Source organism: Rhinatrema bivittatum, chromosome 1, assembly GCF_901001135.1.
Source record: "Rhinatrema bivittatum chromosome 1, aRhiBiv1.1, whole genome shotgun sequence".
Lineage (NCBI taxonomy): Eukaryota > Metazoa > Chordata > Amphibia > Gymnophiona > Rhinatrematidae > Rhinatrema > Rhinatrema bivittatum.
Genome location: NC_042615.1, coordinates 143,352,121 through 143,375,355, shown reverse-complemented (window position 1 = coordinate 143,375,355; position 23,235 = coordinate 143,352,121). Strand labels below are relative to the sequence as shown.

Here is a 23,235-nt window from a genome sequence, read left to right as displayed (position 1 = left end):
GGGTGAATTTAGCTTTGAAACCCAATTCGGTCTCCATCTGCTAGCAGGGGAGCATAACCCATTGGTCCTGAGTCCATCTGTCTACACCAGAACTTTCCAAACTTTTCAAGTTGGTGACACACTTTTTAGACAAACATAATTTCATGACACAATAATTGTCTACCAGCAAACCAGAGGTTAAAGGTTAAACGAACAAAATGTATTTTGACAATTTATGTATGTTTCCTTAAATATATAAATAAATAAAATGTTTCATGGCACAACCTATCTCATATTAAGTATTTGCGGGCTTCCACTTCCTCCATGCTGATCTCGTACATTGCGAGATCGGCATAAAGAAAGTGCTACTCTTGCACATTCCCAAAGATAACATATGCCAATCACTAAAGTAATTTTTTTTTTTTTTTTTTTTTTTTACCTGTGCTGTCTGATCTTAGTTTTCTAATCAGTTGGCCACAGGTGCTTTTTTCCACCTTCCCTTTCTTGTTTTTTTGCCAATTCCTTTTACAGGGTCTTTTTATTTATTTATTTTTCCTATTTCTTTTCTCGCTATCTGTTGTCTTCCCTCAAACACACAATCAGGTTCTCATTCACACACATACACAGGCTTTCACACTCACATGCAGTCTCAGGCATCCACAGCGCTCTCTCTCACATACATACATACATACATACATACTTCTACAGGCTCTCACTCTCACATGCTCTCTCACATACATACATACATACTCCTACAGGCTCTCACTGTCACATGCTGTCCCTCTGCGCGGGTTGCCGAAGGATGGGCCCTGATCTTCTCTGGCCGTGACGTGGGATCCGCAGTGGCCCTGCTACCGGGTTTCCTCCTCTTCTCGGGCCGCCGCGTCGTGGGATATGCGGTGGCCCATTAACGCTGCTCTTCTTCTGTGCGCAGCAGATGCTCCTCCTCCTTCCTGCCCATGCGACTCCAGCAATGTTTTTCTTCCAGGGCTGTGCAGGCAGGAAGGAGGAGGAGTAAACGTGACCCTTTTCTTTGGGCCGTGGTGAGGTAAGCTCCACCACGGCCCCGCCAATCTTCCGGTTGTAGTTCCCTGCTCCGCCGGCCCTGTGGACCGGGCGACACACTGTGTCGCGACACACACTTTTAGAAAACTCTGGTCTACACTAAGGAAAACAAAATTATCAGGTAAGTAATTTCTCCAGTATAAAACTATACCTGCACTTTCTCTATGAATATTACCTAAGGAAGAGTATAATCAGAGACTTGTGCACAGTTTTTCTGCGAATACTTTTTATGACTAACACGCATGTGTACTTTTAGAAAATACAAAAATTCCTGTAGTATTGCAGTTCCCACCCCTGAGAGTGGCTGTGCTAAATGTGATTAAAAGTACACGTTGCCCTCCCTGTGTCTTCTCAATTCCATATCAATACTGTCATGACTATGAACCTTTGCACTAAGAATTGGTGTCTTGTCTTAATAGCTGACACTGTTAATATGAACATCTGTATTCTTGAAGATCACCTATTAAGTGCAAATTGTCATATTGTTGGGGAGACCTGGTTACCCTGTCATTATCTCTGCCTTTCAATTGCTCCATGTCAAGACATCGGGGATGTACCGAAATCTCAGCTTGGCTTTGTCTCAACACTTTCCAGTATAATTACGAGTCAGTCAGATCAATAATATTTGTTTTACAGTCTCTCTTGTTAATCCATTCTTCCTCTGATCCTTCTAACCTACTGAATTGGATATCCTATACTCCTTTCCTTCAGTGGTGATTCCATTAATTTCCTCATAATGAGTTTATCTGACTTCCAAACTATTTCACTAATCTAGTAGCCTTGCTTTTCAAATTTCCTACCTTGGATGATGTATGCTACATTAATATATGGTGAAGGAATGTTTCTTTTATGCTAAAATTTTTACCATGTGGTACGTGCAATGTTCTGTTTTACAGTGTTTCCCAACCAGTGTGCCTTCAGACCAGATCAGGTATGCTACAGAAAATTCACCACTGCCTGATGCTCAGATCCAGGCCAGTATCTGGGCTCTGCTGAGCACCTCACAGGAACAAAAGATATCTACAGTGGCTCTTAAAGTTGTAGGAACTCCTTTCTGAGCACAAATGTATTCATGCATGCTGCAGCTTCTTAGCTACAGCATGAGGCCTGGAGTATGGTAATTAAAAGGCAGCATGCAGGGCACAGATAGCTGGGTCCTACTTTGTGCTCATTGTCCCTGTCTGAGTGTTTTCAGCCTTTTGTCTTATCCCCAGGCCAAGTGAGACAGGGAGAGCATGCACTGAGGACTGGATCTGACTCACTCTGAATGTTGGGATCTGCAGCATGGAAGGAGCGCTGGCAGTCATGTGCAGCAGCCAAGATAAGAATTGACTGTCCGCACCACACGCTCTTCTCCATTCTCCTGCACTTAGTACACAGGAGCTGGTCCATCATGATTGGTTCATGCATCTTTGCCTCCTGTCTCCCTTTGTTTTAAAATTTGGAATAAATTGGTGGGGTTTCTGGTGCTTCCCTAGCTCTTCTATTGGCAGTGAGTCCTCTCAGTATCCTGCTCTGTAGAGGTTGATGTGCCACACAGCATTTTTGTTAATTTAGGTTTGCCTGGCATATGAAAAGCTTGGGAAACACTGTTGTATTATGTTCTAGCAGTTTTCAGCTTGGCGTTGCTCAGTGTTTCATCTTCTCTTTTTCTTTTGTTTGCTTTCTCACCTGTTTTTGCTTTTGTAGAGGTGGCTGTTAAAAAGTTAGAACTAGAGGAGCAAAGAATATTTTACTTTTTACAGGAAAAATGAGGTGGCATGAGTACTTGCGAGATACCGTACTATGCTGTTTGTCTCCCTCAGTTTTCTTTCCCTTCAAAAGTATGTTTTTATATATAAATGTAATTTTAAGTTATAGCTTCTCCAGCATCCTATTACTTTACAGTTTACAGCTTTTTAAAACACTGAAGTTGTAATATGGACTCTCTGACTCATATATTCAGGCACTATCCTTGCCTCATTTTGCACTGGCCTGATGCAGCAAGTGGAGCTCTTAAAACAAGTTACACGTGTATTAAGTTTACGAAAAAGATATCACATACAACTCTTATTTCTCCAGGAAAATAAAACCATGAGGCTGATTAGTGAAGACTGCAGAAATGCAATTTCTTTTTTTAAATGATTAAAAGCTGAAGTAGTACTGTCATATCTGTTGATTGCCATTATCTTTTTTTCATTTGTAGTATGTATAGAAAATATGACTCATCTAGAATAAAGACAGAGGAAGATGTGTTTTCAAGCAAGCGGTGCTTAGAATGGTTCTATGAATATGCAGGTAGGTGGACTGTGAAACCAGTTACAGGCTGTGGTCCCTGTGCTGTTCTCGATTTTCCTTATAAATGAGCAAGAAATATGCCACACAGGCCTCCATTTTCAGTGCTTTGCATTACTCTTCGGTCCTTAAATTCACTTTTTTTTTCTTTCATGTAAAGAATTTTTAAGGCATGAATGTGCAGACAAGACTAGGGCATAAGATTTCCAGTTGCCAGCTTGTCACTGATGGACTGACTTAAGTCAGAGTTGGTAAGTAAGTTTGCTGGTGCTGGTACTGCATTTGCACCAGTGATTGGGAGAAGTCAGGAGCAGTACTGGTTGAGAGATGGCTTCCACTCGCCACTCCTGTGGCCCTCTTGAATTTTAGGGCTTGGAGCAGTGTTCTAAATGGAATGAAAGAAAAGAGCAAGTGATGCGGGAGAGAGCGGTGAGGAGTGACTGTGCGAGCACGGGGAGTAAAAGCTGGGGTTGAATGCAGGAAAAAGAATGCAAATGGACTTAAGGGGGAAGCAATTAATATGAAGGGAAAGGGAGAGAGAAGTAATCCAGAAAGAAAGCAGGACCTTCCCCTGCAAATCTGCCAGGCTAGACCATGTAGGATACAGGGTCACCTGCTTGCTCTTAGATCTACACCATTTTTAGAGACCTCCAGGGTTCCTTCCCCAATTTTTTTTTTTTTGGGTTGGGCTGCTGTTGTATGAAGCAGGATTCTCATGTTGCAGATCTCTTCTGTACATGGTTGAGCTTAGTTTCTTGGAGTATGAAGAAGAGCCATGGTAGGTCTGCCTGATACAGGGGATTGCATCAGAGCCGATAAGGACTGTTGTCCCAAATTTGATTATAAAATCCTACTGCATACAGTTTCTTCCCAGGTCTCTGGTCATTGTGGGGCTAAATGCAAATGCTGGAGGGCACATGGCAGAAGCTCCAGGCATGAAACAGCAGGAAAAGGCTAGCTGGATTGTGTTGGGTCCCTCTCCATTTAGGAGCAGGAAGAAACATGTAACATGCCATGATGTTCTGTATTTGGTGCAGTAGTAACAGTCCTGTTTGTTCTTTTATGGAAAAGAAATTGAAGGGTGAAAAGAGGGTTAAGTCAACCTTCCATGGGTTGTAGAGAGTGGATATATCAATGTGCTAGATCTGTTTACCTGGTCTATGACAAGGCCGACCAGGTAAACAAAGCAAATGAGACATCTGGAGAGTCGAGGTGATTGAAAGCTCTCATGGACTCCTCTATTATAGACTGGCTTTTCAAATAGGGCTCCAGGTTCATAGTCTTATTTTCTCATGGGAAATGAGAAGGATCAGGCTGCTTAGCCCCATTTTTTCCAGCATTCTTAAAGCCTCTGGCTCCATTCAGAGAAGGATCTCCATTATCCTTCGAGAAGCTGTCCTCTGAATCAAAAAAGAACAGGAGAGGCCAGAAGATTTCTGTCGAATCGGTACTGGTGTCTAGAGGCAAATGAGCCCAAGGAGATCAGTAAAGCATTATAGGGAGGTCTTCCAGATCCAAGATGTTTTTGTACTCCTCCTTAGGGTAAGGGAGATTATAACAGTGTGCTCACCTGGACTGTGATGAAGCTATCTGGAAATCATGTTGCATGGGCTACCAAAGGAATGGATGGACCAGTGAAGTGCTGTCAGGACTGTGTATAGTGCTTTATCAGGATTGTCAAAGTGCTTGGCCATTCCCTTACAGGCAGCATAGATGCATGGAAACAACTGTAAAAAGTATATGCTAGCCAAATATGCCAATTTGCAGGTTGCAATACCCTTGGCATATGCATTCAGAGCTATTGTGAAATTGACTCCCGACCGAAAGAGGGCAAGAAAAGACAGAAGCAGATCATGGTCTCTTAGCTCTGATAATACTTATGGTTGACCACCTATCTGACACTGTCTGTGATGCTGTATTGATGTCTGCTGCAGTGATGGAGTATGGGGAATCCCTACCAGGAGGGACCTTTGGCTAAAACAGTTGTTGGTGGACTTTCCTAGAAGGCATACTCAGAAACAGAAACATGACAGGCCATATGGGGTTTTTTTTTCTGCTATCTTGTCTTCCCGTCCACAACTACTCTGCTCCACAGCCCCTACCACACTCCCAGATTCTCTGAGCTCATCACAGGCTTTCTTGAATTCAGATCCTGTCCTTGTCTCCACCACCTCCATTGGGAGGCTGTTCTATGCATCCGTCACCCTCTATAAAGAAATGTTTCCTCAGATTACTTGATACAGTTGCTATTTGAAGGTAAATGTTAGTTGACATCTGAGTAACATTATAAGAGATTTCGCAAATAGTAAGAAGGCTGTCCTGTCACAAGAGTCTGCCTCATTCAGATCTCTTCAGTGGGGGGTTACAGAAATCTTTAGTTGTAAACACTCCAGAAGCTTCCAACCTCCTAGCTCTGTCTTTTCAGAGTTAAGAGAATGAGAAGCATAGAAGAGCTGGAAAAGCTGGTGGCAAAGAATGTTCTTGACATTGCTACTGTAGGGCAGGAATGGAGGCTGAGGAAGATTTAAGTGGTATTTGTACAGTTGAATTGAGACAAGTAGGTACCAAGTGTGATTTAAAATAGATTAGTGAATACTTTTTGATTCTTGCACAGACAAAGATCTGTGTGTGTGCTCTGTTTTTCTCCAGAGTTCAAGAGACAGTGGGAGAGAGTAGAGTCCCTGAGGGAGACAAGACATCTGTTGGACATAGAAGCAATGATTCCTGTACCAACAGCAGAGAGGTTTTTCAAGTATCTAGTCACATTTTGTGGTGCTAAAGAAGTCTAGGTATCGCCCAGTGTTGGACCACAGACTGAACAAATTAGTGGTACAGAAGATTTTTTGAATGGAATTTCTTTCTTCTGTCTTTCAGGTAAGTGGACTGAAAGATTTTCTCTGCTGCTTGAATCTGCAGAATCCCTACATTCACATTCCTCTATATAGGAATATGGCCTGTCCAGTCTGCCCATCCAGTCCAGCACTACAACTTCCATCACTTCCTTAGAGATCCCCTGTGTTGATCCTATGCTTTCTTGAATTCATATACTTTGTCCCCACCACCTTCTCTGTAAAGAAATGTTTCCTAAGATTACTCCTGAATCTACCCCCTTTACCCTCATTGCATGACCCCTCAGTATAGAGCCTCTTTTTCATTGAAAGGATCACCTCCTGTGTGTTAGGATTCGCAGACCGCAGATAGTCCCTGCAAGCCGCTGCACTCACTCCCAATGCGGCTCAGCCTTGGCGCAGCAGGAATGCCAGTGGAGTCAGCCTTCCACGTCATCTTGTGGTTCCGACACCTGGCCTTAGAGCAGCGAGAACACTGCCGGCTCCAGCCTCTGCTACCACCATGATGCCATGAGCTGACGTTTCCTTAGGTACACATGTATATTTCCCAGCTTATATGACGTATTTGTCATCAAAGGGTTCCCACGGCACCCTCTGACATCACAGGCTCCTCTGTTATATAAAAAGAGCCTTACAATGAACAGACGCCTCAGCAACGGGTCTCCTGCCTAGCAGTGCGTGTTGCCAGCATTCGTGATTCCTGCGTGCAGCCTTGCCTCGTCTCTCTTACTTGTCTCATCCAGTGTCTTCGTCCACCCTCGGCTTGCCTCTTTAGATCTGACCCCCTTGCCTGGACCTGATTCTTCCTAGTTGCCTGTCCCAACCTTGGTTTGTGTCTATGGGCTCCACTGCCCTAGGGACCTGCTTAAGTCCTGCCGTCCACCAGAACCCAAGGGCTCAACCTATGGTGGAGGCAGCTGGTAAAGGTAAAGCTCCAGACTGTCCTGCTACAGGGTGCGTTTGCCAGCATAGGCCTCAGGGATTTACCCTCAAGGCTGCAGCACTAAGAGCTCGCACATCTGCTATCCGTCGATAGTTGTCGATGGAGGAGTCGTCGAGGATGAAGAAACCTTCCTACTCTGTGCGCTTTTGCTTGAGTCAATGGAGATGGCGCTTAGAGGCGAACAGGTGCTCCATCTTCTCCAGGTGGGCGCAGCGGCCTTTAGGGGTCATTTGGGCACAACTAGTGCACTGCTGGACGACGTGGGAAGGCTCCAAGCATAAGATGCAGACGTCATGAGGGTCCGTAATGGACAGTCCTTGGACACTCGGGGCACTTCCGAAACCCGGTCACCATTTAGAAAAAAAAAAAAGGCGGCACGTGGTCTGAGATAGTCGGGCACAGATAGGAGCACTGCCGGGAACAGACTGCAACAAACGAGGTAAACTTACCAGCGTTAGCGGAGGTCAATGGGGAACCCGCGTGCGGGAACATTTTCTAATTTTTTTTTTTTTTTAAGAAAAAGTTCCTTATGTTCCTCATCTCTGGGGAGCATCATCCCAATCTACGTATCTGCAAACAGAAATAAGCAATCTCTGCATCCAAAAATCCCTTCACAAACTTCTTCCGTCGCAGAAGAACCAAGGGTTCTAGTCCCATTATTTTCTTATTCCAAAAAAATTCCGGAGGCCTTCATCCCATCCTGGATTTACGAAACATCAACAAATACATTCAAAAGGAAAAATTCAAGATGACCTCCCTAAAGAACATTCTACCTCTCCTGCAACCCAAAGACTGGCAGTGTTCCATAGATCTGGAGGATGCATACTCCCATATACCCATGCACCCTTCGTCGTGGCGATACCTTTTCTTCAGAGCTCTGAGAGAGCACTATCAATACAGAGTCCTACCCTTTGGCCTCTCTTCAGCCCCGAGAGTTTTCACGGAATGTTTAGCGGTGGTGGTGGCTCATCTCAGAAAATTATCAATCCAAATCTTTCCCTACCTGGATGATTGGCTCCAAATCCTGCTACCCTTCAAGCTCACACGACCAGACTGTAAATTGTCTTTAATCATTGGGGTTCCTGATAAATTACGAGAAATCGAATCTGCAGCCATCCCAAACACTACAGTTTATTGGAGCACTCCTCAACATATTGGAGGTGAGAGCCTATCTTCCACAAGACAGTATTCACACTCACTCCCCTGTCTCGGAAGTTGCACAAGCAAGCGCAAACCTCCGCACATCGTGTCCTTCAGCTCCTAGGCCACATGGCAGCAGCTATCCATGGCGTTCTTTACGTGAGGCTACACATGAGATATCTTCAATGGGGCCTAAAGAATCAATGGTCGCAGTTTCTGCAACCTCTCTCCTCCAACATTCAGATCACCGAACAAATGAAAATGGACATTCAGTGGTGGATGTCTCCCATCAACTTATCCTCGGGAGCACCTTTCCAGCTACCTCCACGTCATCTAACCCTTACAATGGATGTGTCCTGAAAGGGTTGGGGAGCCCATCTTCTAGACTTAAAAACAAAGGTTGCTGGTCTACCCGGGAAAGTACACTCCAAATCAACCTCCGTGCGATCTGGAGAGCTTTACAAACCTTCTCCACAAATCAAGGGAAAAAGCCTCATGGTATACACAAACAACCAGGCTGCGATGTTCTACATAAACAAGGAAGGAAGGTCAGGTTCATGGACACTTTGTCAGGAAGCACTTTGAATACTACATTGAGCGAACGCAAGGTGAACTACGCTTTAAGCTACTTACCTGCCGTACCTGGACAATGTCATGGCAGATCGCTTAAGCAGAATTATTCCATTCACACAAATGGACCCTACATCAGGAAGTGGCTTTGATATTTCAATGCTGGGGCTTCCCGATAATCGACCTCTTTGCACGGAGACGTTTTGCTCAATCTACCCAAGCAACCTTCATTACACTCCAGATGCCTTCCTCATTCCGTGGACATGGGGCCTTCTGTACACCTATTCCCCCCCCCCCCCCCCCCCATTCTGCTAATCTCCAGAACAATCCAGAAATGCATCCAAGACATAGCTATGAGGATCAAGTCTGCTCTGGCATGCCCAAGACAACCTTGGTATGAGTATCTCATGCGTCTCTCCATACGCCCTCTGATTCCACTGGGAGATCACCCACGCCTTTTGACTCGGGAAGGTGGCACCCTCCTTCACCCGATGCACCAATCCCTCCATCTGACAGCATGGAGATTGAAAGGACTGTATTAACCCACTTAGGCCTTCCTTCATATCTAGAGGACGTACTAATCGCCTCAAGAAAACCCTCTACTAGACGTAGCTATACAGACTGGTGTGCACCTCGACAGCTAGATCCTTTCTTGTTCTCAGCAGCCCAATTGCTTGAATACCTCCATATGCTCTACCTTTCCGGTTTAGCACATGCTTCAGTTCGGGTACACATCAGCGCCATTGCAGCTTTTCATCACTGTCATGAAGGTCTCCCAATTTCTAATCATCCTCTCATCTCCAGATTCATGCGAGGCATGCTACATTTAAAACCAACGACGAAACCACCTGTACCATGGGACCTAAATGTTGTGCTAGAACAACTCATGGCTCCTCCCTTTGAGCCTTTAGATTCCTGCCACATTAAATACCTTACCTAGAAGGCAGTATTTCTTGTTGCAATTACGTCTGCACGAAGTTAGTGAAATGCAAGCCTTGGTTCACTATTCTCCTTATTTGGAATTTTACCATGACAAAGTCACTATGCGGCCCCACCCATCGTTTCTTCCAAAGGTGCTTATGCCAATTCATCTCAATCAGACAATTACATTACCCATCTTCAAACCAAAGCCTTATCTGAATGACCGGGACAAACTCCTACACTCATTGGACTGCAAAAGGGCTTTGGCTTATTACAAGCGGAGAACGCATTCTCCATCCAGACCATTTCAGTTGTTCCTTTCCTTCAATCCAAACAACCCAGGTCAATCTGTTTCTAAAAGAACCATAGCAAACTGGTTGTTCTATTGCATAGAAATCTTACAACAAACGTTCTGCCAAGCTTAGCAGCAAACCAGAAGCGCATCAAATACGTGCAACAACAACCTCAATTGCTCATCTTCGACGGTTACCACTGATAGACATTTGCAAAGCAGCTACTTGGTCTTCTCTTCATACCTTCACGTCACACTACTGTATTGACAAGCTGCTATGGATGCTTCACTGGGTACAGTAGTCTTGTCAACTATTACCATTACTTAGGACTGTCTACTATACCAAGGGTTGTCGTCCAGAACGTCATGTACATTCTATATGGACACAACCCGGGAGGTTGGGACTCCCAGACAGCATGGCTAATTCATCCTGCTATCTATGGAAACACAGTTTACAGTAAGCAAACTTGCTTTTCTTCACCCTTTGCTTATCTTTCCATGATAGAAAAGTATCCCCTTCATGTTGTATCCAATTATACAGGAAGTCCAGGCTTTATGTGCTGCAAGGAGTTTGCAGAAAGCTATACATTAGTAAAATCTTTTTCTTTTCTTCCTTTTTATTGTTTTTTTTGTGGGTGATGGTAACACCCCATCTTCTGTTCATATTTAGCAAGAATTCCATTTTTATCTGACAAGCAACTACATTGAGTCATACTGCTGGGCCTTATGTCAAATCAGACTCTTCCAAAGCATTCTTGGAGCATGAGTGGGCGTAACCTGTTGCTCTTTTGTGGCTTGCTTCATTGCGGAAGAACCTCGTGCTGGCTGGCTGAAATTTTAGGTCTTGAGCCATTTTGGTTTTGTTTTCGTTTGTCACCTTGATGATCTGAAATCCATTTAAGTTTTTCTTGTTTTATTCCTCTAACTCACTAAAGGTTTTATTTGGCAATTTTCAAGTTTTTTTTTCTTTTTTTGCCATTGCTGCGTCAGCTTTATGTGATCAATTTTGATTGCACTGAACCATGTTTTTGGCTTATAGCTGTTATCTTTTTAGGGTATAGAACTTTTTAAAAACATATTTCCAGCATGCTTATGCAAGAATTGGGCATGCATCAATACAACTGTTTAAAAGATCCTTCCAATCCAACAGTCCCAGTGTCCACCTCCAAAAATATTTCTGACTAGCAATTTATTATAAACAATCCAAATGGCTGTATGTAGTTTGCTCTCGTTTTATATAAAAATGCTGTCTATGAGCTGGAAGTAAGCTGGAGGAACAGCACGACCTTGGTATGCTCTAAACACAATGCTATATTTCCTAGCGTGTAGCAGATGGACTCAGAACAAATGGGTATAGTGTGCTCGTGCCAGCAGTTGGAGACGGATCTGACGTCAGCACGTGGTACATATACCCCTGCAGGAAGTGCAGCAACTCAGTAATTTCCGTCTCCAAAGCAGTTTGGAGCTACCTCACGCTCGCTGAGCGTTTTTCCAAATTTTAACGACTAAATTCATAGAAGAATCCTACCTGAAGACGAGCCCCGCACTCCTGCGGTGATACCCTCTGGTCCTTCCCCCAGTTGAGTTTCCTGAGGTGATTTCCGTGGTCCCTCGGAGGTTCGAGCCTCGGTCCGGTGGCCGACTCGCGGCAGGGACCTAGCCCCCGAGTGAGAAGGGCTTGGGCACGGCATAGAGGCAGCCTCGGTCCCGGTGAGGACTTGGCCCCCGAGTAAGACGAGTTTGGGCGCGGCCTAGAGGCAGCGGGTGCACTTCCTCGAGCGCGGCGGTGACTGTAATCACCCTCTCCCCCCGCAGCCGGAGACCGCCCGGGTCGCAGCCGGGAAGCGCCGAAGACCAGGTAAGGCGTACATCTTTACTTTTGCTGGTTTCCGAGGAAGCGAGGATTGGCGGGGTCTGCCTACGTGGCAGCCCGCCAAGGAGGTTGCCATTTTGCCTGCCTGCTCGCCATCGCCATCTGCCCTGGTTCGCCGCCTCGCTCTAGTGTTCAGACCAGACTAAGCGCACAGACGACGGGCGCATATGTTAGGCATCCAAAAATAATTGGGCGCATATTTGATAGAGGTGACATTGAAGGGCGCACCTTGATTCACATTGATTAAGTGCACGTTGCCAGGCGCACGTTGATAGGCGCACATCTTCGCGCATATTACAAAGCGCATAGAGATAACAGACGCGATGGAGCGTATGAGAGCCCATGTGTCCGCAGAGCCGGCACCTCCAGAATCAGGCATAAGAGCTCTAGGCCTCTGCTCAGCATGCCACCTCAGAGCCACACAAAGCGAGGAAGCAGACTCCTTATGTGCCCAATGTGAGGAGGCCCTGGGAGTTCCAGGCCAGGGCCGGTCCCAGCCCTGCGTAATTGCTAGTTCCTCAGGGAACACCCCGGACCTAGCAGGCCGCGGTGAGCAGCCAGGGAACCCTAGAGACCTGGTGCCCCTAAGGCTAGAACCTGCTTCGCTCTCCTGGGTGGAATTATTCAAGGGGATTCATGCCTTTGTCAAGATGCAGTCTGATCCCCGAATGGACCCATACGTACCGGATGACCCTGCCCCTGGACCCTCAAGACCTAGGCACGGCCACTCGCCACCCGGAAGCCCCACTTATGGGGATTCAGATTGCTCTGAGGAAGAAGGCAAGCCCCCCGAGGAGGGAGAACTTCCCTCGGGGATGAGATGCTTCTTTCTTAAAGAGGATCTCCCAGATCTGGTCTCTCAATGCCTGTCAGAGCTGGCTATCCCGGGCCAGGGCACCCCAGGGGAACCTAGAATGAACCCCCTGTTAGAGGGCCTGTGTCAAACGGCTCACCATTTTCCCCTCCTACAAGCAGCACAGCAGCTAATCGATCTGGAATGGAATGCGCCGGAGGCCTCATTCAAAGGGGGTCTGGCCTTGTCTAGCATGTACCCCCTGGACCCGGCAACCAAGGAGCTGCTGGCGTGCCCCAAGGTAGACGCCATAGTTTGCACAATTGTGAAGTGCATCACCATTCCGGTGGGGAGGGCAGCCCTCAAGGATGCACATGACCGGCGCATGGATGCCATTCTGAAACAAGCCTTTGAGGTGGCAGCCATGTCCCTACGAATTGCAACCTGCTGCACCGTGGTGACGCGTTCCTGTTTATCACAAGCCAGGAACAACACCCCGGGAGAAGAAATGGAATCAGCCCTCTCGTTCCTCACTGTCGCTGCCTCAGACTTAGTCTGTACGGCAGCCAAGGGAGTGTCATCCTCAGTGGCAGCCAGGAGACAGCTCTGGCTACGAAATTGGTCGGCCGACTCCTCCTCCAAGACGCACCTTACAAGAATGCCCTTTAAGGGATCCCTCCTGTTCGGCAGCGACCTCGAGAAACTGGCTAATAAATGGGGTGCCTCTCCATTACCCCCGTCTACCAGAAGACAAGTCAAGGAGGAACCAGCGCCCTTTTCCCAGGCCATCCAGAGGTAGAAGCTCTCAGCGCTTCAACCCTTACAGGGCTCGCTACCAAGCACCTCGTTCTCAGACCAGGAACCAGTCCTTTCAGTCCAGGCACAACAAGAGGAGAACCGGCTCGGGTTCGGGTCCTGGCCGCACCCCACAATGAGAATCAGCCGACCCATCTGGGGGAAGAAGCCATAGGGGGCAGGCTAACCCTATTCTACCGCAGGTGGGTCGAGATTACTTCGGACCAGTGGGTCCTCGCCATTGTACGGGAAGGGTATTTCCTGGACTTCCTTCATCTCCCTCCGGACAAGTTTGTGGAATCTCCTTGTCCGCCGCTCAAGAGGGCGGCGCTGGAAGCTACCTTGGGGAGACTCCTGTCCCTAAAAGCCATAATCCCAGTGCCTGCATGGGAGATAAATTCTGGGCATTACTCCATTTATTTCATCGTACCCAAGAAGGGGGGCACCTTCAGACCCGTCCTGGACCTCAAGTCAGTCAAACGGCACTTAAGGGTCCCAGGATTTCGCATGGAAACTCTGCGGTCAGTCCGAAGTGCAATACAGCCAGGGGAGTATCTCACATCCCTGGATCTGTCAGAAGCTTACTTGCATATCCCAATCCATCGGGATCACCAGCGCTACTTACGCTTCAAAGTCCTGGGACAACACTTTCAGTTCCAGGCTCTACCCTTCGGGTTAGCCACCGCACCGCGGACCTTTACCAAGGTAATAGTAGTGGTGGCGGCGTCACTCCGGAAGGAAGGAATTCTCGTCCATCCCTACCTAGATGATTGGCTGATCAGGGCAAAGTCACCGGAGGAGAGCCACCGGGCAACCACAGAGTTATATCTCTTCTGGAAAGCCTAGGATGGGTAGTCAACATAAACAAGAGTTCCCTACAGCCTTCGCAGTCGCTGGAATACCTAGGAGTCCGATTCAACACCCAGGGAGACAGTCAGCCTGGCATCCAAGAGGAAAACAAAACTCCGGAATCGTTTACAGACTTTGCTGAGCGCCACCCGGCCCACAGCTTGGGATTACCTACAGGTCCTCGGCCTAATGGCCTCCACTCTGGAAGTGGTACCATGGGCATGGGCTCATATGAGACCGTTACAACACGCTCTTCTATCTCGATGGAGCCCACGATTACAGAACTACACCGTGCATCTACCTCTACCAGCCAGAGTACGGCATCAGTTACGGTGGTGGCTGCAGCCCGGCCACACAAGCCGGGGGTCAAAAATGTCCTCTCCAACCTGGACCCTGCTCACTATAGATGCCAGCCTGAGCGGCTGGGGAGCACACTGTGAAGACCTAACCGCCCAGGGGCGGTGGAACAGAGAGGAGTCGGGGTGGAACATCAACCGACTAGAGGCACGGGCAGTCAGGTTAGCATGCCTGCGATTTGCCCACAGACTTCGCAACAGAGCGGTCAGAGTGATGTCGGACAATGCCACCACGGTGGCATACATCAACCGACAGGGCGGAACCAGAAGCCAACAGGTATCCCTAGAAATAGCTCCCCTGATGGCTTGGGCGGAAATAAATCTCCAGGACATCTCCGCCGTCCACATCGCCGGGAAGGACAACACCACGGCAGACTTCCTCAGCAGAGAGTCTAAACCCGGGGGAATGGCAGCTGTCGTCCACGGCCTTCCAGATGATCATGGATCAGTGGGGGACGCCGGGCATGGACCTACTAGCGGACAGGTCCAACGCTCAAGTACCCAGATATTTCAGTCGCAGGTGAGATCCTCTATCCCAGGGGATCGACGCCCTGGTACAGCCATGGCCTCAGGGGATCCTGCTATACGCCTTTCCCCCATGGCCCCTGCTGGGCGCCATTATACACAAGATTCAGCGGCACAGAGGCCTAGTTCTTCTGGTGGCCCCAGACTGGCCAAGAAGACCCTGGTACGCAGACATGAGAAGACTACTGGCAGGGAATCCTCTACCCCTGCCTCCACACAGGGACCTGCTGCGGCAAGGTCCCATCCTCCACGAGGATCCAGCTCAATTCTCTCTTACGGTCTGGCCATTGAGAGGGCTAGACTGAAGAAAAGGGGATACTCGGGGCCGGTAATAGATACACTCCTCCGAGCACACAAATTATCCACATCACTATATATATATATATATATATATATATATATATATATATAATATATATATATATATATATATATAATATATATATATATATATATAATATATATATAATAAGGATCTGGAGAGTATTTGAAGCCTGGTGCGAAACTCACAGCACCAATCCACATGCCGCTAAAATCCCCATCATTTTGGATTTCCTGCAAGATGGACTTCAGAAGGGTCTGTCCCTTAATTCAATCAAGGTTCAGGTGGCAGTGCTATCCTGCTACGGTCCCAGGAGTGAAGGCAACAGCATTGCCACACACCCAGACGTTTCACGTTTCCTGAAAGAGTCAAACACATTCACCCGCCACTGAAGTGGCCAGTGCCCCTGTGGAACCTCAACCTAGTTTTGGAATTTGTAGCGGGACCCGCCTTCAGACCCCTCCGAGGCCTGTCACTCCGTTTGTTAACCTTGAAGATGGTGTTCTTGCTGGCCGTATGCTCAGCGCGCCGCATCTCAGAGCTACAAGTGCTGTTCTGCCGTGATCCATTTCTCAGAATCACTCCAGGGGCTATCCATCTTCGCACGGTTCCTTCCTTCTTACCCAAAGTAGTCTCACACTTCCACCTCAACCAAACCATATCCTTGCCAACCACGGAAGGTTTGAAGAAGTCGGAAGAAGGTTGAATACTGCGCCGTCTCGACATCGGCAGGCTGCTGTCCAGATACCTGGAAATGTCGAAAGCAGTACGAAAGACGGACCACCTGTTCGTCCTTCACAGCAGGAAGAAGCAAGGGGAAGCGGCCTCACGGACAACCATTGCCCGCTGGATCAAAGAAGTTATCAAGGCGGCCTATGTAGGAGCGGGAAAACCACCACCTCTACGTTGACCCGTAGAGGTGGTGGTTTTCCCGCTCACTCTACCAGAGCGCAGGTGGACTCCTGGGCAGAAACTAGGATGCTGTCGCCTGCAGAGATATGCAGAGCGGCAACGTGGTTCTCTCTCCAGATTCTACCGTCTGGACTTCCAGGCCAGGGAGGACACAGCATTTGCAAGGGCAATCCTAAACGGACCTCGGGCAGCCTCCCACCCAGTCCGGGAGTAGCTTTTGTACATCCCATTTGTTCTGAGTCCATCTGCTACACGCTAGGAAATGGAGAGATTACTTACCTGATAATCTCGTTTTCCTTAGTGTAGGCAGATGGACTCAGCATCCTGCCCGGCTGCCGATATGCATGGGAATTCACTGATTCAAGCTAAGCTATGTTTTCTTACATAGGGCATCCACCCTGCCGGGTGTAGACTCCTTCCGGTTGAGAACACTGGCGGTCTCCAGCTACTGTCAATCGGTCAGGTTAATCATGTTCATTTAATCAATCGGTCAGTGTCACATATATCCAGGAAGATTACTGAGTTGCTGCACTTCCTGCAGGGGTATATGTACCACGTGCTGACGTCAGATCCGTCTCCAACTGCTGGCACGAGCACACTATACCCATTTGTTCTGAGTCCATCTGCTTACACTAAGGAAAACGAGATTATCAGGTAAGTAATCTCTCCAATATTGTGACCTAGTTACTTTCTAGCTTGCATAGCATTTTTATCTAGCATCTTCCCTTCTCTAACGTCTTGTCTGTCTAGTAAAGGTAAAGCACAAACCTGAAGCATTAATTCTATAGAATACTTATTAGTAATTATAAAGCCACTTATGTGACACGCCAAAAAGATTCACTGCTTCTTCACCATTCTCCATCACAAGTTACAACTATAATAGGGCCCTTAGCATCCACATCACACACAAGATGTCAGGAAGTATTTCTTCACGGAGAGAGTGGTGGATGCCTGGAACGCCCTTCTGGAGGAAGTGGTGAAAACCAAAACTGTGAAGGACTTCAAAGGGGTGTGGGATAAATACTGTGGATCCATAAAGTCTAGAGGATGTGAATGAAGAGAAGAGGCATGGGGGGGGGGGGGGGGTAGCTTGCGGGAATGACAGCTACTACCTGGAGATTAATACCCTTATTCAATAAACATACTCACTGTCAATGCGACTCCAGCATTGCTCTATGCTTCAACCGCAAGAGGAAATGTGGTAAAAAGGATTTGCATTCACAAACGGGAGAGTAGCTTGCTTGTTGCGGCGGTTACTACCCCAAACCAAATAAGTCTGATACTTCACTTTCAATGCATATCCAGTATGGCATGTTCTTATGTTCTTTTTGTGGAGTTCTGTAGGCTTTTTGGTTGTATGATTTTATGGTTACCCTGTGTTGATGCTGTATTTGTAAACCACCATTGGAAAGGTAGTATAGAAATTGAAATAAACTTAGTGAGATTTGTTTGGATCATATAGGAAGCCAAACTGATTTTCTGTTCCAAGTCTGCCCATACCTGGGATATTCCAATTCAGACCTTTCCTTTAGGATTTTTGCTGTGAAGATTCCACATGTATTGTGCACTGTACAATGCTAATGTCTTTCTGCCCATCACCACCTCCCTGACCCTCTGCCCCCAACTGTGGATCTTTGGATTGAAACCTTCAAACTTAGGCTACCACCTAAGGAAAAGGCGCAGCTCCTTACTGAGCTAGTAGGAGATCCCTATCTACTTTAGCAAAGTTGCTGATATCCATCTCCTTATTAATTCACCCTGTTACTCTTGCCCCTCTTTGTAAATAAATGAGCTTTATGCTTCATTTTCTACCTACCTTTGCTTACATTTATCTTGTACTCTTTTTAGAAGATGGATTTGGAGGAGCTCAATATCTGATTGTGGATCTTTTAAATATTTTGAGGTCTATGTTTAAATGGTTTGTCCAGCTAAGTTGCAGACTTAGCTGGACAACCTACACCTTTTAAAAATCCTGCAGGGTAAGTTGGGGCAGCCTGGGGGCATTCTGGTGCAGAGAAAAGTTAACTGGATTAACCTAGACTAACTTTCAGATAGCTGGGTATATTCAGCACTATAACTGTGTTGCTGAATATCCAGTGTAAGTTAGCTGGATAAGTTTGCCTGACTAATGGGCCGATACTGTACAGTGCGCTCCGGTGGAGCGCACTGTTAGCCCGGGTTTGGCAGCGCATGTTTGACGCGCTAGCTTTACCTCTTATTCAGTAAGGGGTAATAGTGTGTCAAACGCGTGGCCAACCCCCCCGAAACTAATAGCACCCACAACATGCAAATACATGTTGATGGCCCTATTAGTTATTCCCGCGCCATACAGAAAGTAAAATGTGCAGCAAAGCCGCACGTTTTACTTTCCAAAATTAACGGCTGCCCAAAGGCTGGCGTTAATTTCTGCCGGCACCGGGAAAGTGTACAGAAAAGCAGTAAAAACTGCTTTTCTGTGCACCCTTCGACTTAATATCATAGCGATTATTAAGTTGGAGGCCCCAAAAATTAAAAAATTAAAAAATAAAAATGTAAAATCGGCCCGTGGGTCGGAAGACGGAAGCTGAATTATGCCGGCGTCCATTTTCCGAACCCGTGGCTGTCAGCGGGTTTGAGAACAGACGCCGGCAAAATTGAGCGTCTGCTGTCACTCGCTGACAGCCGCCGCTCCCGTCAAAAAAGAGGCGCTAGGGACGCACTAGTGTCCCTAGTGCCTCTTTTGATCGTGGGCCCTAATTTGCATAGGTCACCATCCTGAATCGCATGCCCAGGAGAGTGGCCTGTGCACATGCCGGGAGAGTGCGTGCTCGCCGGCTCTTCCGCACGATTTTCTGTATCGGCCTGATACTTAGCTGGATGTCCTGTGGCTGAATATTGTCCCCTTTTAGTTTGAGTGCTGCTTTAGATAATGTGACCTGTTGATGATCCATGAGACTGTGTTTTAATTGGCCATTCAGCTATTTTCAAATTGTGTGGCAAAATAACTGAGAGATGCCATTCTAAAACCCATAATGCCTCTCTTCCTAATTTCCCCACAGCCACCAATGCATCTCCTTCATAGCAGTGTTTCTGTTTCTAGGCTTGGACTGTCCATTCTACAAGATCTGTTTGTTTTTGGAGAGGAGATCAACTTCATCCCTTCTATTGCCCATTTCTCTTGGTTTCCATGGTTGATTATCTTTCCATGTCTTTCATGTTCTATAGTTGTCAAAAGAAAAATGGGTTACTGAGAAGATAATTGCTTACCTGTAATTTGTTCTCTGACTGCAGTACAGTGAGGCACACTAACCATCTACCTCCCTATTTGGGAGCTGCTTTTACTCAAGTTATAGAAGCTGTTTATTGAAGAATAGTTCTCAAAAGGGGAAGCAGGTGAGTTGTGTACCTCCCAGTGTGCTGCAGTCATCAGAACAGTTACCATTAGGCAATCACCTCAACAAGCGGGCATGAATTAGATGCTATGCATGGGTAGCAGCATCTGATGGCACTAACATGGACCTAGCTCTCAGAATTCAGTAAAGATATTACTGAGCATGCATGGGAGTTTCCAAATGTGCAGACTGCCATGTGAGCCTCTATCTTTTTACCACACAAAGGCGTCCCAGTCTCAAATGTTTTTTCACTTTTTGACTTTGTGCCTTGCTGCTATCCTGTTAGCTCCTCAAATAGAACTTTTCAGTTCTAAAACAAAGAAGAAATTAAGATGAGAATGGAGAAGACCAGGAAACCTGCAGTTGTCAGCTTCTAGGCCAATATCTATCTAATAATCTCTATGCAGTCAAATCTTATAAACCTTGTCCTACTCTTAACATCTGTCTTAACTACAGCCTACATTATGCTCCTTAATTATTTTATTCTACGTTGTTATTCCCAGTTATTTGTATCCAAGTTCGAATCATCCTGTTTCTTGTAAGACAACTCCTTGTCATGGTTATTGTTTTGAATGTAAACCGACTTGATTAGTAATTCTGTTACTGGAAAATCGGTATATAAAAATGCTAAATAAATATCTGTAGGTGCTGAATATTCATTACGGATACGCAGACCATCTGCTATCACTTCCAGGGTCCAGACCGTCACTCAGACTGTTTCAGGTGTCGTCTGATTTCTCTTAGGGTATAGCAGCACTGTGCCTGGAAGTTGCAGGCCCTAAGGAAGGTGCTGGTGGGCAAGAGCCCCAAGTCTGCATGTGGCTGAACAGCAGAGCTGCTGCTCACGTAGGAGCGAGGTTTTGAAGCGTGCCTCTCCAGTTTCATGCAGTGGGCTCTCCTAGTCCATAGAGGCCCAGCTTTTGGAGCTGGCAAAGATTTTTTTCTTTCTTTCTTAAGCTCTGGAGACCAGAATAAAAATAGAACCTTTCTTGTCCAAGGTAGAGGAATTTTTTTCCATGTAGTAGGCTGCTGAAAAGTCCCACACTGGTGTGTGTGTCTCTACAAGAGCTTCCAGAGTTTGGAGTAAGTCTTTGCCATGAAGTGATGGATTCTCATCATTCAGGGGAGTCCTTTTTATGAGACTCTGGTAATAAAGTAGACTATTCATTCTAAATTCTTCTTAGACATTTCCCCCTCAGAAAAACAGAAGTGTCATCCTTGGTTGCCTTCATCCTTTTCAAGGTCATGACTTAGTGTTCCTCCGTGGTCAGGAGAGAGGAAGATTCTACACGGATTCCTTCAGAGTCCCTATGTGAATTGCCTCAGTATATTGTTCCTCCTGTGGCTCTTGGCTACTCTATGTTCTTGGAGAAGTTTACAAAGACCCTGTCAATTGGTGTTGGGAAAGTGGACTCAAGAACATGTCTTCAGACTTTGTTTCTTCAGCCTCCAGCAGTTCTGTGGCTATGCTAGTTCACAAACTTCTGCAAAATCCCCAGATGAGATGATATGCTGGCTAGTGACCTGTAAACTAGATTTAAAATAGTGCCCGAACTTATCCAGGTTTTGGGGGTTTTGTAACTTCCATCTCCCCACACCTAGTAGTGGTGGAGTCTATGCTGAAATGTGCTAAGCCCACTGGTGACATGCCAAAATATCTCCTGGGAAGGACCCAAAGGCACTGGTTACATTTTTATTTTTTTTTGGGGGGGGGGGGGGTGATTTTCTAGGAGTCTATGCTGAATACCCAGATCTTGGCTCATCAACTTTACATGGTAGTGAATCTGCATGAATGCACGCAGAAGCTAAAGCTTTTGACCGATTTGCCAGATTCAGAGCAGACAGATTTCCACCAAGCAGTAGAGGATGTGGAGGAATGTGAGAAGCATTTCAACTGTTACACTTACAAAGCAGGCGGGGGAGTGAGGGGGTGGTATAAGACTAGACTTGCAGAGAAAATGGTGTGGGCAAAGTTCAAGATGAAATCCCTCTTGATTCTCCCTTTCATTCAACCGAGGTATTTGATATGTGCTCTGGATTTGAAGAACGCTTTTGCATACATCCCCATTCACCCTTCCGATTGGAAGTCCTTAGGTTTAGAATTTAGAACTTATTAAAATTTGTAGCCTGTCCTCATTGTAATAGTTCAAGGTGGATAAAAGTGCCAAACGTACATAATTAATAAAACAAATTTAAACATCACAGACAAATAGTACAATACAATAACTGAACCATATCTGCCATGTTTCCTGTGCTATGGTTGTGTCTATTTTGAAAGATCATTGAATACCATCTTGACTTAATTATCTTTAGTGCCTTCTGAAAGGATTTATCACAATTAAGAGTTTAGACATGCTCAGGTAATGAGTTTGAAAATGTCAGCCCTGCAGCTGAAAAAGGAGTTTTGTGGTGAAGGACACACTGCCAATACAAGGTGCTCGCCTTTGGTGCCTCTACTTACCTGAGGGTGTTCATAAAATGCCTTGCTATATTGGTGGCACAGTTTCATTGGTAGGGAATCTGTGTTCCCATACCTAGACAATTGGCTGGTAACAGGTCTAGCCCCATCAAGAATTCTGGAGTCCCTCAAAGTTCTGAGTTTTGTAGTCAACTTTGCCAAGTCAAACCTGATTCTGGCTCAAAGAATGTTGTTCATAGGAGCCTAGATAGACTTGCTTCAGGAGAAAATGTTTCTCTATTGAAACAGCTGCATTGCTGAGGGTCCGCCATCAGGACTGAGCATCAGCAAGGTTGATTTAGTCCTAATTGTCCTCAGTCCCCATGTCTGCTGCAAAGTATGTCTCCTCTGATTCATCTGTGCACACAGGGCTTTTGAAACCAATGGGATCAATTCTTTCAGCCCACCAATTTTTCTTTGATTGCCAGGATGTCCAGAAGATTTCTCAGGACAAAGCGAGGATAATCCTTGCCATGCTAGCCTGGCCATGGCAAGCATAGTATCTATATCTAGGTCATCTATCAATTCCTTCTCTTCTCCAGTTCCATTGGGAATATATCAAACTCATCCCACAGGAAAAAGATAGCTTCTACCATCCAAACTTGCCATGCTCCTCGTGGCATGGATATTGAGTGTGCAGTAGTGTTCTCCTTGCTGCTCCTGAAAGGGGTGGAGGATATCCTGATTTCTGCCAGAAAATGTTCAACCAGAATGTCCTAAGGTTTTAAATGTAAGAGGTTCTCAACTTGGTGTAGATTCAGCCAATTGGATCCCTTGCTCTGTGGCCCAAGGGTCATACTTTCTTTCAGTTCATCTTAGAGCTATTTGGCATTCCAAACATCTGGTCACTAAATCTTCTGTGCCTTGGGATCTCATTGTAGTTGTAGTTCAACTTATGAAACCTCCTTTGAACTTCTTGAGTCAGTGGGCTTGAAGTTTCTTACCTGG

General features: G+C 46.3%; 1 protein-coding gene across 2 annotated transcripts in view; it reads left to right on the top strand.

Moving 5' to 3' along the window:
- DCUN1D4 (defective in cullin neddylation 1 domain containing 4) overlaps window positions 1-23,235 on the top strand; it is a 123,979-nt gene that overhangs the window by 70,842 nt on the left and 29,902 nt on the right. For both annotated transcript variants that reach the window (XM_029587861.1, XM_029587869.1), the window contains one exon: window positions 3,230-3,321. In XM_029587861.1, the coding sequence (XP_029443721.1) occupies window positions 3,230-3,321 (92 nt within the window). The remainder of the gene's footprint in view (window positions 1-3,229; window positions 3,322-23,235) is intronic.